The sequence below is a fragment of the Lepidochelys olivacea genome (assembly GCF_965140295.1).
Source record: "Lepidochelys olivacea isolate rLepOli2 genome assembly, chromosome: 7".
Taxonomy (NCBI): domain Eukaryota; kingdom Metazoa; phylum Chordata; order Testudines; family Cheloniidae; genus Lepidochelys; species Lepidochelys olivacea.
In genome coordinates, this window is record NC_140417.1 from 19,664,565 (window position 1) to 19,679,228 (window position 14,664).

At 43.4% G+C, this 14,664-nt stretch overlaps 1 protein-coding gene and 1 long non-coding RNA gene across 4 annotated transcripts in view; one reads left to right on the plus strand and one right to left on the minus strand.

Moving 5' to 3' along the window:
* Positions 1-3,234: 3,234 nt before the first annotated feature.
* LOC311523272 overlaps positions 3,235-14,664 on the minus strand; it is a 29,523-nt gene continuing 18,093 nt past the window's right edge. Inside the window, exons 2-3 of the long non-coding RNA XR_014712298.1 lie at positions 3,860-3,975; positions 3,235-3,390 (exon numbers count right to left, since the gene is read on the minus strand). This is a non-coding gene — a long non-coding RNA (uncharacterized lncRNA). The remainder of the gene's footprint in view (positions 3,391-3,859; positions 3,976-14,664) is intronic.
* Positions 5,198-9,591, plus strand: TRH (thyrotropin releasing hormone). 3 transcript variants are annotated; one of them, XM_084635318.1, is made up of 3 exons: positions 5,198-5,328; positions 6,417-6,628; positions 7,899-9,591. In XM_084635318.1, exons 2-3 carry the CDS (start codon positions 6,439-6,441, stop codon positions 8,486-8,488), a joined length of 780 nt encoding a protein of 259 aa, XP_084491444.1. In that variant the 5' UTR covers positions 5,198-5,328; positions 6,417-6,438; the 3' UTR covers positions 8,489-9,591. The 3 variants fall into 3 exon arrangements, with proteins under 3 accessions (XP_084491444.1, XP_084491446.1, XP_084491445.1); XM_084635320.1 differs by having other exon boundaries at positions 6,423-6,628; XM_084635319.1 differs by lacking the exon at positions 5,198-5,328 and adding an exon at positions 5,396-5,472.

The window sequence follows — 14,664 nt, forward strand, 5'->3', positions numbered from 1 at the left end:
AAACAGATTTATTTAGGGTTTGGACCCCATTGGGAGTTGGGCATCTGAGTGTTAAAGACAGGCAAACTTCTGTAAGCTGACTTCAGTTAAGCCTACAGCTGTTAGGGGACGTGGTTCAGACCTGGGTCTGGGTTTGCAGCAGGCTAGTGGGTCTGGCTCAAACCAGGCAGGGTGCTGGAGTCCTAAGCTGGCAGGGCAGGAAAGCAGGAGCAGAAGTAGTCTTCGTGCATCAGGTGGCAGCTCCCAGGGGGTTTCTGTGATCCAACCCGTCACACCCCCCCAAAGAAAAGTGAGCTACTGTAGACCCAGGCTGTAGCTTTAAGCCACTGCTCACATTGCAAGAGGGGCTACACACTGGCAGCTGTTCCCAGAAGCATTGTGCGTGAGGTAGTTCCAATGCCAGTGGGAGCACTGGGCAAGCATGAACCGGAGCTGTCCTTGCTGCTCCCCTCACCCTTTGCCAGCTCAGCTCTGTCCAGTCCTTTCTCACCCACCTTGCCCTTAGGCAGTCTGGCTGCACTTGGGGTGTGGGGCGGGGCTAGGCACAATCTAAGCCATGGTGCATGGTTGTTAAACGAGGTCGCAGTAGTGGGGATTTGGAGGAAGTAGATGACAGGATGACGAAAGATGGTTATGAAATTTACCACACTGGGCATGGAAATGCTGCACCTCATGCTGAACATGACTGAACTATAAAATCTACACTTGATTCCACAGAGGCTGTTCTATTGATGGCTCCTGTGTTGCTGGGGGCTCACTGTCATCTGCATTGTTATTGGTCATTTGGGTTTCTGACCTTCTCTTTTCTAGAACATTCTTTCTTAATATTATTTTCATGCTTCCTTCCTCACACTTTCCAACTAGTGAATGCAGATTCCCTGCTCCCAGCCCCAGCTCATGGGACAGAAGCCCCCCCAGGTCTCTGCTCCACTGCTTTCCTTCCTTGGGTGCTAAAGCCTAGAGTTTGCTCCCTAGCTCTCTTCCCTGGCTGATTGCAGCAACAGAGAGAAAAAATAGCGTAGGGCCATTGTAACTGTAGGTAGTGTTTTTTGTCTTAAAAAACAACCACAAACTTCCCCAGGGCTAAATGTTCTGTCCCAGGTCAGGGCTGCAGATGATGATCTTGAATACAGACGAATCAGTGCTGTTCTGCTGCACGTTGAGGAGCTGGATGCAGAAAAGTTATGATAGGAGCCTCCCTAACCCTGGGAACATGACCGTCTATGGTATCTATAGGGCATCCACCACAGTACCAGCTCAGGGCTGTGCTCACCAGCAGGAACCTCCACCATGGACCTACACACTGGGAGGTTTGGAGTCTGGCCAGTGGATGAATAGCTAAATGGTTCTGTTATCCTGGGCCCATGTGTAGGAGATGCATCATGGTCCACATATGCTATTGCAGCCCCTAGAAAAGGAAAGTCAGGTGCTTTGTGACCAACCTCTGAACTGAGGGAGTGGAAGGAGGAGATTTGAGAGCCAGATCTTCAGCTGGTGCAAACTGGCACAAATGTCATTGACTTCAAGGGAGCTACAACACTTTACATCTCCAACTTGTGTGGTTCCCCTCTGCACAGCTCCTGTGCTCAGGAATGGCCATATCAGATGAGATGGTCTATTTAGTCCAGTATCCTGCCTTCCAACGGTGGTCAATAATGATGCTTCAGAGAATGGTGCAATTATGGGCAATAAACTGCTCATCAGAACAGAGAGTTCTTGGGGCACCCAGGACTGAGAGTTACCTTCTTACCCCCTGCCTCCAGCATGAGGGAGACTTAGTCGTGCTTGGCTGGGTGTCAGCTCCCTACCACCAGCAGCCTTTCCACCACTGACTCAAGCCTCTCCTCGGGGCTATGCCAGCCCAACTTGGCTCTGCAGGTTAATAGGTGCATCCCAGTCCCTGCGTCCTTTTGAATCATTCCCCTGCAATATCTGGCCTCTCGCAGAAATCCCAGATCCTCTGTCCCCACAGGTGCAGTGTACCCCAGTTTACCAGTTCTACCTTAAACTACCACTCCTGTAAACCACACAGCACTTGTGGGCACTTAAATAATCCTCCTTCTGTTTTATGATAAGTCCCAATTTAACTACAAATGGTTACGATACTCGAATGAACCATCACTGAGCCATTAACGCCTTGTGACTAATTTTTATTCCATTATCATCCGTGTGTACATCTCACAATGATTATGAATCTGGACAAGTCACGAGCTTTCTGTAGATCTTTTACTGTTTCTCTTTATGGAGAAATGTCCAGAGAGACTTATTTGGTGTAGTGAGTTTGTCAGGTCTAAGTTGACAGCTGTTTGCAAGGAACAGGGGACCCTTTGCCAAGGGAACTCTGTGTCACAGAGATTGCTTCCTAACTTCACTAGAGTGGATGGTTTATACTCTGAAGCATGAGGATTTACATCCCTTATACAATTTTCACCTGTCTAGCTACCTCAAGGACCAGGATTTGGCCCTCAGTAAAAGTGGCAGAATTTTAAAAGAATCAGATCATTCAAATACATAGAAGAAAACACAACAATGGGAATACAAAGGGCTAGATTTACACCAGCTGAGGATCTATAGTCTAAAGACACGGTTGGAAGTCAGGATACTGACCACAGACTCCCATTGACTTCTATGGGCTTTGGATCAGGCCGGTGGTTGCGTAAACTTACACCTAAGCTATACATTATTAGATGTTTGTTGCTCTTCAACAAGCACCTCTCTGAAATAACTGAAGGCTCTTAAAACCCTAAATCGGCATTCTGCAGACTTCTGAAAAGCTCTAACGCTTTCTGAAAATCACTTGCCCTGTGAATTTAGTCTGTGCTAGAGTCTCTGCTGTTTTTGATGGGGTTTCTTTATTATTTATGATAAGAAGTATAACTGCTCAGTTACAGTAAAGTAGCCTGATGATACTTGAATCTAATTTCTTTGCAATATTGACCCTGTAGATCTTGGGTCATGTTGTTTGTTATACTGCAAACAATGTTGACAGATTCTTAGATTAGAGATGACAGCAGCTTTATAAAGCTGTGAATCTGTTTTGCTTATAAGGCATCTTTTTATTGCTGCTCAGACTTCTTTAAGGAAAAGGATTTTGATCCCAATAAAAAGAAAAAATGCTAATTTTAAGAGAAGTTCTTTACAAAAAACTGTTTAAATAGCTTAAATCCAGAGAAACTCCATGGAATGAAGTTACTCCAGATTTATACTTGTGTCTATGAAATGGGATTTGACTCAGATTTTCACTGCTGTAACTAAGATCAGACATGACTGCATATGTTGTATCTCATTCATTCCTGAAGATAACTTTAGATAGTGAGCCGAAATTCAACCGGTGACCGCAATCCCTCATGGAAGAGTCCTTGGATGAAATTCTGGCTCCATTTGAAATTCCTAGAGAATTTAAGAGACAGTTATAATCTCTCTGTAGGTTTTTTGATCTATCATTTAGAGTTGAATAGAAAATTCTGCAAAAAAGCTACAGAAAAGTTAACTTTTTTATTATATTCAATGGGCATTATGGTAATTTCTATAGAAAGCTATTGGCTTCATCCATATTCAATTCTATAGGATTTTTCCATTAGTGATTCACATGCCAAATGCTGCCTTTTCTCTCCCAGATGCAAGGCTCAAAAGACAGTTAAACTGGTACAATTGTGCTACAAAGTCAAGGGCCAGCCCACATACCAGGGATTCCTGATCCCCAATATACACCTCAGATGATGCTCCACGTGGGCTCCATTCACAAATTAGTTGGAGTAGCAACAAATACAATTTTGTAAGGCCAGATCAGGACCAGGAGACCTGTGCACATGTCTGATATGGACTTAAGTCCAGTGTATTGTAAGAATGTCCAAAATACCTTCTGATCCTGGTTTCAGTATAGCACCCTGGAGAACAGTTAAATGCTAGTGGCACATGCAGGAAAGGGGCAACAGCATCCATGCAGATCTGGTGGCTGGTTTCTGTCAGCAACTGCTACAGAAGAAAAACAACTTTATCATTAAACTCTTTGATAACAGTAAAGAAAAGAATATACAAGGCTCAGTCTGTGTTTGTGACAATGTGTTAATAAATGGGAATTCAGAAGAATGTTAATTTCACTTGGTTCCATCCCTTCCTTTGAAAAACTCAAATTAATAACTTGGAGTCAAAGCCTGAAAACCAGTACGCCTGTGAGTAATCCTTACTCATATGAATAACCCCACTGAGGTCAACAGGACCACTACACTCAGGAAAGATTACTCACATGAATAACAATTTTGGAAGACCTAGCCCTTTATTTGCACCCTACTGGGACTTAATTAGCTGTGTGTGTTTTAGAGTCAATTGTTAATCTTCCTGTGTCTATTTGCTGGTGGTAGGGGTCAGACGAAAAACCTTAGAAAAAGATATATTCTCTCCCCCACCGCCAAATTCCTTTCTGTCTTCCCTCTTTACAAAGAAGTCAGGTTCTACTAGTGATGCTTTAATTTATATTTTTCTCTGAGACGTCTTTATGTTCTTGTACTTAATTTTTAATACAGTCCATTTTTAACTTTCCAAGTTTGGCTATCTGGTATATATGTTGACTACATATGTGGAAATAGTTTAAAATAGATTATTTAGAGGGGAATTATTACGAGTTATAAATAAATAAGTTCTTTATGTAGCATTTTGATAGCCATTGCTACGCCTTATAAATTCTAGCATATTGTTTATGAACAGCGTCTCTAAGAAAAGATGGAATTAGAAGTTAAATAGAGTTTTTGTAGCCACTCAGGATATTGTGGCAGATTCTCAGCTGGTATAAATCTAGCCCTGTGTGTTCCTTTCCCACCCCCATGGTTTTGTTTCCTTAGCATGGTAAATTGCCTTTATTCTGCACTGCTTGCTTAATATAAGGCATAGGAGCTTCTCAGGTTAAGGAGGGAAAAAAAAAATAAAAGCAGCTCCTTTCTGTGCTGCATAAGATCCAGTATAATCCCCTTAGGGGATGAAATATAGCAGCATTTGGAGTCCAGGGCTAATATGAGGGGGTTGGCAAACAACTGTCAGTTTTAAAGTGCGTCCAAAACTCAGATCTCTGACATCAATGAAAAAAAAAGAAAAAGCTACCTCAACTAAATTAGCTCAAAGCTATTTGCATAATGGGTCCAGAGGCGGCACAATATAAGTAGGAAGGCGCTAGCCATGCAAAGAGAACTTCACACCCATTCGATTGGATACTGCAAGTGTCTGTAGTAAAGAAGGAAAACTCTGAAGCTCAGATGTGCAAATACTTCTAAAGAAGGAATGAACTGAAGAGCCTCTTGGGAGAAAGATCAATCAAAACCACAAAACACAATCCAGGTAATTTATAAATTTTTAAGCTGCCTACTTTAACTTTTCTTTTTGAGATTGTACTGGCCAGCATAGCATTCCTCAGCATGCTACTGTTAGAGTCACTCTTCAAGGATTTTGTCAGAGGGTAATAGAAGCCTGCCATTAAGAGAGGTAACACCTGTTTTCTGTTTTGAAACGGATGTATTGTCTTGTAAAACTTTTAGTAGAGTGTGTATTCCTTCCACTGAACAAGTCTGCTAGGGATGTTATTTAGCTAAAAGGAACGTGTAGTGACATAGGTTTCAGAAATCAACTTCCCTGCTTGGTAAATAAAGGCTCAGAACGTAGATGAAATGTGCTAGGTGCTTCAGGAATTCCAGAGACCGATCAGAACAAATGTAGATACTATTTTTATGCATGTGGGTTGTAAAATGTGATATTATTCTTTATTACTTGACTTGACCAAAAAATGGTAGGTGCTATCCACACGCAGACGACAATCCCTGACCTAATAGTGCCCAAATATATTGTATGTATCGCTCTCTCACACACTCACCCTATTTTGAGTGCGTGCTCACGAGAAGCAAACAACTCAGTTGCTTATTTAAAGTTGATTTCTAACTAAAGGTGGAACAGAAACAGTGCTGCAAACCCTGGGATTATTTTAAAGCAGTCCTTTAGTTTCAGAGAGGGAGTTATTTAATGAAAGCAGTCCCTGGGGCAGGTATACATGCATGTGTAAAATACAAAACAACAGGCTAACAGTTTCAAAAGGGAAGACTATTCTAGTCTGATAAAAAAAAATTAAAATGCTAAATTTATATGACATTTAAAACCCAAATAGCTGTTCTGTACAGAACGTAAACTTGCCCTCAACATTACCTACAAAGAATTTACAAATTCTTTGGAGCACTTCAAAACAAAGTGAGAGAGCGGTCAGAAAATTTAAAAAGGGACAGGAAATCATTTCCATGAGAAACTCCAGTCTCTGTGGCAGCACAGAGCGCTTGAGTGCTTTCTACTTTCCCAGGCTGCTTCCTGAGTTACCGGGAACGTTGTAATTGTTGTTGGTTTTGTTCCATTGCCCTCCCTTGTCCTTTACTTTTCCATGAAAGTTGCAGGAACTTCTCTCCCACAATGACATCCGTCCGGCTGCTGCTGCTCTCCCTAACTTTCTCCAGTGTCTGTGTCAGTCTGGGGCAGCCCATTCCAGAAGCAAACGAGAACGGAGATAGAAGCCATTTGGATGACATCCTGCAAAGGGCAGAAAGCATCATCCTTCGGTCTATCCTCAAGACAGCAGAAGAGGGGGAAGAGACTAATAAAGGTAGACGTGACATTGGTGCTTTTAGCATGTTACTTAGATGGAGATCTTTAATTTCATTGTGCTTAATTTCTGGGGTCTGTTTTTCTTTCCTGTAAATAATAAATAAAAGGGGGAAAGAGTTACGCCAGGTGTGACACAAAGAGAAATCAGGAAACTATGTTTTCTTCCCTAGGGAGCTTTACTAGCTTTTACCTGGGAACTGCTGCACCAGATCAGACTAATGCTCCACCTAGTCTGGCATCCTGTAGAAGATGCTTCAGAGGAGGATGGTAGAATCACTATGATGAAATAACCTGCCTGTAGAGAAGGTTCCTGCAGGGGCAGCTCTAAAGTTAAACCAGGGCAAGCGTACTCTCAGCTACTCCCTGTTAGCCTCCTTGCCATCTGGCCGTCAGCTGCTCCTTACCACTCACACTCCCTGTGTCTGACAGCAAGGGGTCAAATTTCCATGCAGTGCCCAGGCTGCCTCTGGCAACATCTCACAAATCCTCTGCTCCCAGCAGCCACAGCAGCCACAGCTGGCCCTGATGGGGAGCTTGTGCAAGAAAAGGTGCAGGTAGCTGGAGATCTTGCTGCCAGAAGCAAAGGGAGAAGAGAGCTGGCCCTAGAAAGCCCACCCCCACCCTTCCTAGAAACTTACATGTTTTTTTTTTTTAAATGAAAGATTCTTAGGTAGTCACATGAATCCAGGAGCTGGGGCTTTAAGAAAAGGTACAAATATTGCAAGACATGCAATAAAATCATAAGAACTGGCTGCACTGAGTCCCCGAACTTTCAAGATGTCCTTTACTCCCCTGCCTCTACCTGCCACTCAGCCCTATCACTTTCCCTGGCATGCAGCTCCTGCCCGGTACCCGCCTCTGCTGGCACTGCAACTCAGCTCCTCCCCCGTGCACGTATCCTGCAGCCCCTGGCCCGACTCTACAGCTTCCCCTTTCCCCAAACATCTATGGAGCAATGCACTAGAATAGCATACTGGGTCCTATCACTGGATTCCCTTCCAATTCTTTTCCAGACTGGACTTTTTTCCTTCAAACCATCCTTGCTGAAATGATCATACACCAGTCTGCACTTGGCTACCCCATTAGGAGTAACCGCATTCCAGTCTACAGAGTTGCTCTAGGTTTACAGTGGTGTGACGGGGAGTGGAATATAACCCGATGCTCCCTCCAGAGCCATAATAAATATACCCCAGGGAGCTCATAGTTCAGCTTCCAGATGATAACAATAATCACGGAAGTTCATTAACGCTGGTCATTTCCTTGGACAGAAACAAGCGCTCCTCAGCCAGACTGGTTTTCCAAAAGACAACACCCTGGGAAGAGATTCCCCAGTGACCTAGAGAAGAGGCAGCACCCTGGGAAAAGGGAAGATGACGAAGAAGTGTCTTATGGAGAAACTCAGAAGAGACAACATCCAGGGAAAAGGGAGGAAGACGACGACCTTGACAGTGACATGGAGCTGCAGAAGAGGCAGCATCCTGGCAGGAGGTCACTGTGGGACCAGTATGTTGATATCCCTCACACCCAACTGGCCTATCTGAATGAACTATCCAAAAGGCAACACCCGGGCAAGAGGTCTCTGATTTACAACAAGCGTCAGCACCCTGGCAAGAGGAGCTGGGATGACGGGCTGGATCTGGGCAACCAAGACCTGGAGAAACGCCAGCACCCTGGAAGAAGATACATGGATTCTGAAAGCCCAGATTATGATGCCCCCTGTGACCGCCCAGATTCCTTCAACTGTAGCAGCTTCTTGCTCGAGTTACTAGATAATGTCAACAAGGGCAGAGTAGAAGAGAAGCGGCAGCATCCTGGGAGGAGGTTTGCTTGGGAAAGTGAGACGGGGGCAGAGGAGTGAGAAAGGGCGATTGCATTGGCCATCATTTACATTTGATTCAGAGTGATCTGCCAGACTACTTAAAGTTCTGTTCATCCCCCCCACCCCCAGACTCTCTGCTGCTGACCTGCCATACGAGTAACTCCTTAGAAATAAAGCTAAAGTCCTCGAGGATTAAAGCCCTGATTCAGCCAGGTACTTAGGCATGTACATGGTCCCACCGAAGTCAATGCACTACTCACACATTTAAAGTTAAGGATGTGCTTAAATACCTTGCTGACTCAGGGGCAACGGGCCTAATCCTGCCAAGTGCTGAGTGCCTTCAACTCCCACCATCATGGAAATTGGGGGTGCTCAGTATCTTACAGGATCAGGCTCTAAGATGACCCCTTTATGTGCACCCACCAATTGTATCCCCTGAGGACTAGAACGGCCCCATTATATGCGTTCAGGATACTAGATGGTGAAGCAGAATAACTACATGGCTCTTATGTAAGTGAAAACAAGTTAATTTATAGAGAGGGAGAGAAAAAACATATGAAGTGATTTCAAAATGAAATTTAACAGGGTGTTACTTTTAAATGATACATTAGTGAAACATGTACGCTTATGCACTTCAGCCTATTCTGATAATAAACATTAATTCCTGGGCAGAGAGAGGCACTATGCACGAATGTAACAGATTGGCTGTTTAGCTTTACACCTTGCGTTCAAACAATTGACTCAAAACCAAACAATATTTCATTTAGGAAACTACAGAACAAGGACATTTAATGTGTCATAACAATTCAACAAGTTGAGAAGATCCCTGTGTGTGACTACATAGTAGGGTCCCCTAATCAATACAGCTACATTTCAGTCATTTGATTTGAAACCGATGTGTTCTCTTTATTAGATAGCAACATTTTGAATTGCAACAAGCAGGCATTTTCTCGATAGGAGAATTTTTGTTGTTTTCTTCTAATTAAGTTTCTCCCCTTCCCCCTAAAAAATGTTTTCAGTGGTTTACAGATTCTGCAAGGTGTTTATTTGGCATGAACAATTCAATAAATATCAATAGTCAATCCCATCGTAACTTCGGATGTCCTTTATGGTTGTGCAAATGCAATTCAATAACGTGAAAAATATCAAGTCCTCTTGAGTTTAATATGAAAAGTTATTTTTATAGGGAACATCATCTTGTGTCCTGGTGGTTACTACATGTTTGTATATAGAACTATTTTACTATTGAAGTGGAAGCTTGATTTGTACAAAAGATAGTCGAGTCCCTTTTGAAACCTTCTACTTGTGTATTATAATAAACTTATGCACCTGGAATAAACCTACAAGCATCCTTGTTACACAGCTGCACAATGAACTTTGGTTATTTAAGTCTGAGCCTTGTACACAAAAGGATGCTCTAGTCTGAGTCAGACTGGTCCTACATAACGTACAAAAGAAATAAAATTTCTTCTGTACATGTACAAGTTGAACCTTGAAACTTGGGTCAACCTGTGCAGCATGGGTAGGTGTCTATATGTAGATACCCATTCATGCCAGTGACAAGAGATGGAATAATTCACCAGTTCTTTAATGCTTGGACAACACTTAATGCTCTGTGCTTAGTAACCAGTTACACAGGTGTAAGTGAGATTGGAATCTGACCTGGTTACTGCAACTGCATGAACAGATTGTGTATTTGTACACACATGCACACAAATCTCACATTAGATATCTAAGCAGTCATTTGCACATGTAACTACAAACAGTTGTGTGTGTGTTTGTGGTGACCTGCAAATTGGCCTGCAGTACACACCATCCTAGGTTTCTATTGTTAAAAAAAAAGTCAGACACTGTGCAACTCACCCTACTTCACACAGTGTATCAGCAGCAGAGCCAAGAACAGAAACTAGGAGTGCTGACTCCATATTTCCTGGTCTTACCTCTAGATACACTGATTTTGTTGATCAATCGACATTTATCAAGTGATGTTGATGTCACATCTTCTATGTTAAAAGTAGTAGCACGATTGTCAATATAGCCCATGGTTTAAAAAAAAAATCTGTTTTTTCAAAGCAGCTTTATCCTACTGGATTAATCTGATCAAAACATTTTAATACAAAACTTCCATCCTATAACATACTGTTTCTTTTCATAGGATTCCTAATATATAGCTTTTTTTCCCCTGGAGAACTTCTCTGCTAAGACATGTTGGTGGTGCCATATGGGTTTATTACCCCGGAGAGAAATAATTAATAATCTTAGCAAGTTTCACTGAAGTTAGAGGTTCCCAAGGCGACTCACATGCAATGTGGTCAGTCAAGCAATTTGCTTCTTTGGAGATAATTTGTCCTGTTATATGCCCGTAATGACTGGCAGGCATCAATTACTGGCAATGGCTTTCTAATTAACAACTGGCGAGTAAATCCTCAAAGCAGATAGATGGGTACATCTTGTACATTTCAACATCCATTGGCACACTTTCTGCATAAGATGCCTTTTAAAGCAGGTATTTCTCATTTTGTAACGGAAGAAAGGAATTAGTTTAAAGACATTTCCTTGTACATTATTCCATGCATCATTTCCTATTTATCAGGCTTTTTAAAACAGGGAGAACCCTAACAATATGACATGTGACCACCACCATGTGTCTTAACAGGTGCAAAATAAAGAAATGGGGGTAGAATGGTTTTCATAATTTCAGGAATGGACAAACATTCCGTAACAACAAACACAACGCAACAGAGTCCCACAAGATGGGGACCCTTGTGAATCTACTCCAAAAATGCAGAAGGAAGAACATGCAAGAAGCCAACGTTTGAAAAAAAATAAAAATAGACTGATGTACTTCTGCAGCTGTGTGGGGCCTTAGGGAAACTCTCCATCTGCTGGTCAAAGTTATTCATACGCAGCTACAAGCTAAGGTGCTAAACGCGAATGAAGATACAAGGGCACAGTCAGAAAGTCAGACATCATGAAAAATACATGACCTCTATTACTAACAGCATTGCAGATAATTAAAAAAGGTAGAGTTTAAAAATCCAATTTAATCTTCATTCTGGATACCTTTTGGTTTTGCACTTTTCTCTCAGAGGAGAGAATGAAAATCAGCAATTCAGTTTCACTTTTTTCTACGATTGGTTTTTATTTCAGGATTTCAGCACTGTCGGGGGATGTTTATTTGTTTAAAGAAAACCATCACCTCTGTTAGATTTCCTTTTTAAAGGAATTATTTCTGTCAGCATTAGATTTTATGAAAGCTTTTTTTTGGGGGGGGGGAGAAATATACATTTTAGGCCAAATCTGAGCTGACAATGTTTTACATAAACTCACGTTTAGCACGTTTTTTTTGTGACTGCAATTTTTTATAATTGGCATGAACTTGGTAATGAAGTGCGGCTAGCATTGAACTAAGCCAGGCAGAGTGTAAGCAGAATGAGATGTTAGGAAATCTTCCCTCAAATAGTTCTGCCAGCACACCTCAAGCGTAAGCCACAACTAGGCCTGGCTGGAAAATCATTCCATTTTGCAAACAGATTTTGAGGTTTCAAAATTTTGTTCTGTTCCATGGTGGCACAAAAAGAAAACCCTTAGAATTTTGTCATGAAAACCTGAGAGACCAAGACATCCCAGAATAGCGGATAGCCTGTTAGTACACTTACTTACAGATGTGGAAGACCCCATCCAAGTCCCTACTCTGCCATGAAATAGCATTTTTCAATAGGAAAAGTTTCAGGTTTTTTTGACCAGCTCTTTCCACAACACTCCAGCTGTTCCAGTGCTGTGCCCCTGAAAAGCTCTGGACCAGCTCCTGAAAAAAAGGACTCTCAAGCAGAGACCAAACCCAGCTGAACCTGCTGGTAAACAGAGGGTGTTTTAACCTGGTAGTCCAGTCAAAATGGGGTGAGTCATGGGATTCCACTCAGAAAAGTGCAGGTGTTGGGCCCGTCACTGGCAAGACGGTTGGGGTGTGTCTACACCAGTGGTTCTCAAACTGTGGGTTGGGACCCCATAGTGAGTCATGACCCAATTTTAATGGGATTGCCAGGGCTGTCTTAGACTTGCTGGGGCTCATGACCAAAGCCCAAGCCCGAGTGCTTCAGCCCTGGGGAGTGGGGCTAAGGTTACAGGCCCCTTGCTGGGGCTGAAGCCCTTGGGCTTTGGCTTTGACTCCCCTGGCCTGGGGCAGCGGGGCTTTGGCTTTGTCCCCCACTACCCGCCAGGGTGGTGGGGCTTGGGTGGGCTCATGCTTCGGTCCCCCTTCCTGGGGTCCTGTAGTAATTTTTGTTGTCAGAAGGGGGTTGCGGTGCAATGAGGTTTGAGAACCCCGATCTACACTTTGAGCTGGAGGTGTGCATTCCAGCTCAGGGAGACATACCCATGTTAGCGCAAGCTAAACAGAGCGTAGCTGTGGCAGCGTGAGGGGCTAGCCTCCCTAGTGTGGTAATGGGTACATATAGGGAAGGCTAGACCCCTGGCTGCTCCACCTTCACTCCATTTTTAGTGCACTAGCTTGATCAGAGCTAGTGTGGGTGGCTCTCCTCTCCGTAGGTTGGAATTCACACCTCCAACTTGAAGGAGAGAGATCACAGCTGTAGTTCACCCTGAACTGGAACGGTAGTACAGTCCCATTTGAAATACTCCTTCCCAATGTCTGATAGCAGCTGTGAAGTGTGCAGGTTGGATGATGAAACATGAGATAATATTAGGGAGGATCAGAGCCCTGGATCTGAAAATCCACAAACTTTGTTGGGAAGGGGGAGGTTTGGAGCCCGATCCAAACTTTGCACGTCAGTATAATTGCTAAATAGCATTTTTCAGTTATGTAGCAACCTTCATCCCATACATATACAAGCATCATTGAACCTATTACTGAACTTCAGCTACCTCTGAGGCGCAGGGTAGCAGCTACTCTGACTCTCAGCTCTTAGTGGGGGAGGAATTTGGCCAGGGCACTGGGGCAGAACCCTATTCTTATGAGATATCTAATCACCACGCACAGCAGACGGACCTAAGTTTATCGTGTCCCACCAGAAAAGACACGGAATGCAGCTTCTCAGCCTTGAAAGGCTGTAAAGCTGACTGCACCCCGATAGTCCCATCGAGTCTATGTATTTCAAATATGATACTGCAGTTAGGTTAGCACTAGGTTAGCCCTCCAGGTGACAGTGTTTAATAACGTGAACAATGGAGCACGTAGGACAGGGATGGAAGAGTCAGAGAGTACCAAAGATTGTGGCAAGCCTGAGAAGAGAGCCCAGCAGGCAGAGTTGGGACACTATTAATCTCTTCCATATGCGTTTATATAATTGCAGGGTAGTGGTGAGTCAGTGAGATCTTTAACTGTCAAGCCATTGCACACGCATGATTATTTCTAAAGATGTCAGCCCTGGCTCAGTGAACCTCGTTCCCTTTCTAAAGGCTCAGAAATCCAGTCAGAACTATGGCTTTGGAAAAATAAACCCTGATCTCTAGCATCAGCTTCTCAAGAAGGCAAGAATATATCCTGATATCCACACCAGCTCTTAGTTAGGACCTAAATGTAGTGGTCATATTGGGTACTGAGCACGTCTCAAAATCTGGCGCTTGTTTAGGTGCCTAATTAAGAGCTGAGCTCTTTTGAAAATATAGCCCCAGCCAGTGCAGGGTGCTGAGCCCTTGACAATCTGACCCGGAGACATTCCTCTGCCAGTATTAACCCACTGTGCCATATGAGTACGAAGAGACTCATGGTGTGAGTGTCAGGAAATGTTCTCACCTTCTTGAGTAGTCGAGGCTAGAGATCAGGGTTTATTTTGTCAAAGCCATAGTTGATTGGATTTCTGAGTCTTTTCAAAGGAAAAGAAGTTCACTATGCCATGGCCGACATCATTAGAAATAATCATACATGTGAAGTAGCTGGACAGTTAGAGCTCACTGACTCACCACTACCCTGCAATCTGGCCCTGAGCTCTTTGAAAAAATCTTACCCTTACTGAGCTCATGCACAGGGCAGCTGGGGGAGAAAAGCAAAAGGTGACTAAGTCACCCTCATACCTTCCTTAACCCTTGTCTGGCTGGGGGAGAAGGGGTGCAAAGCAGCCCCTAGTACAAGTTAGGGCTGCTCTAAGCTGCACCAGTTAGAGTAATCCCTTAAGGATTGTTCTGCCAGCCAGGAATTAGTGGAGCGTACCACACTCTGGTCCTGCTCCCTTCTCATCCTTTGCTTATCTCCTACT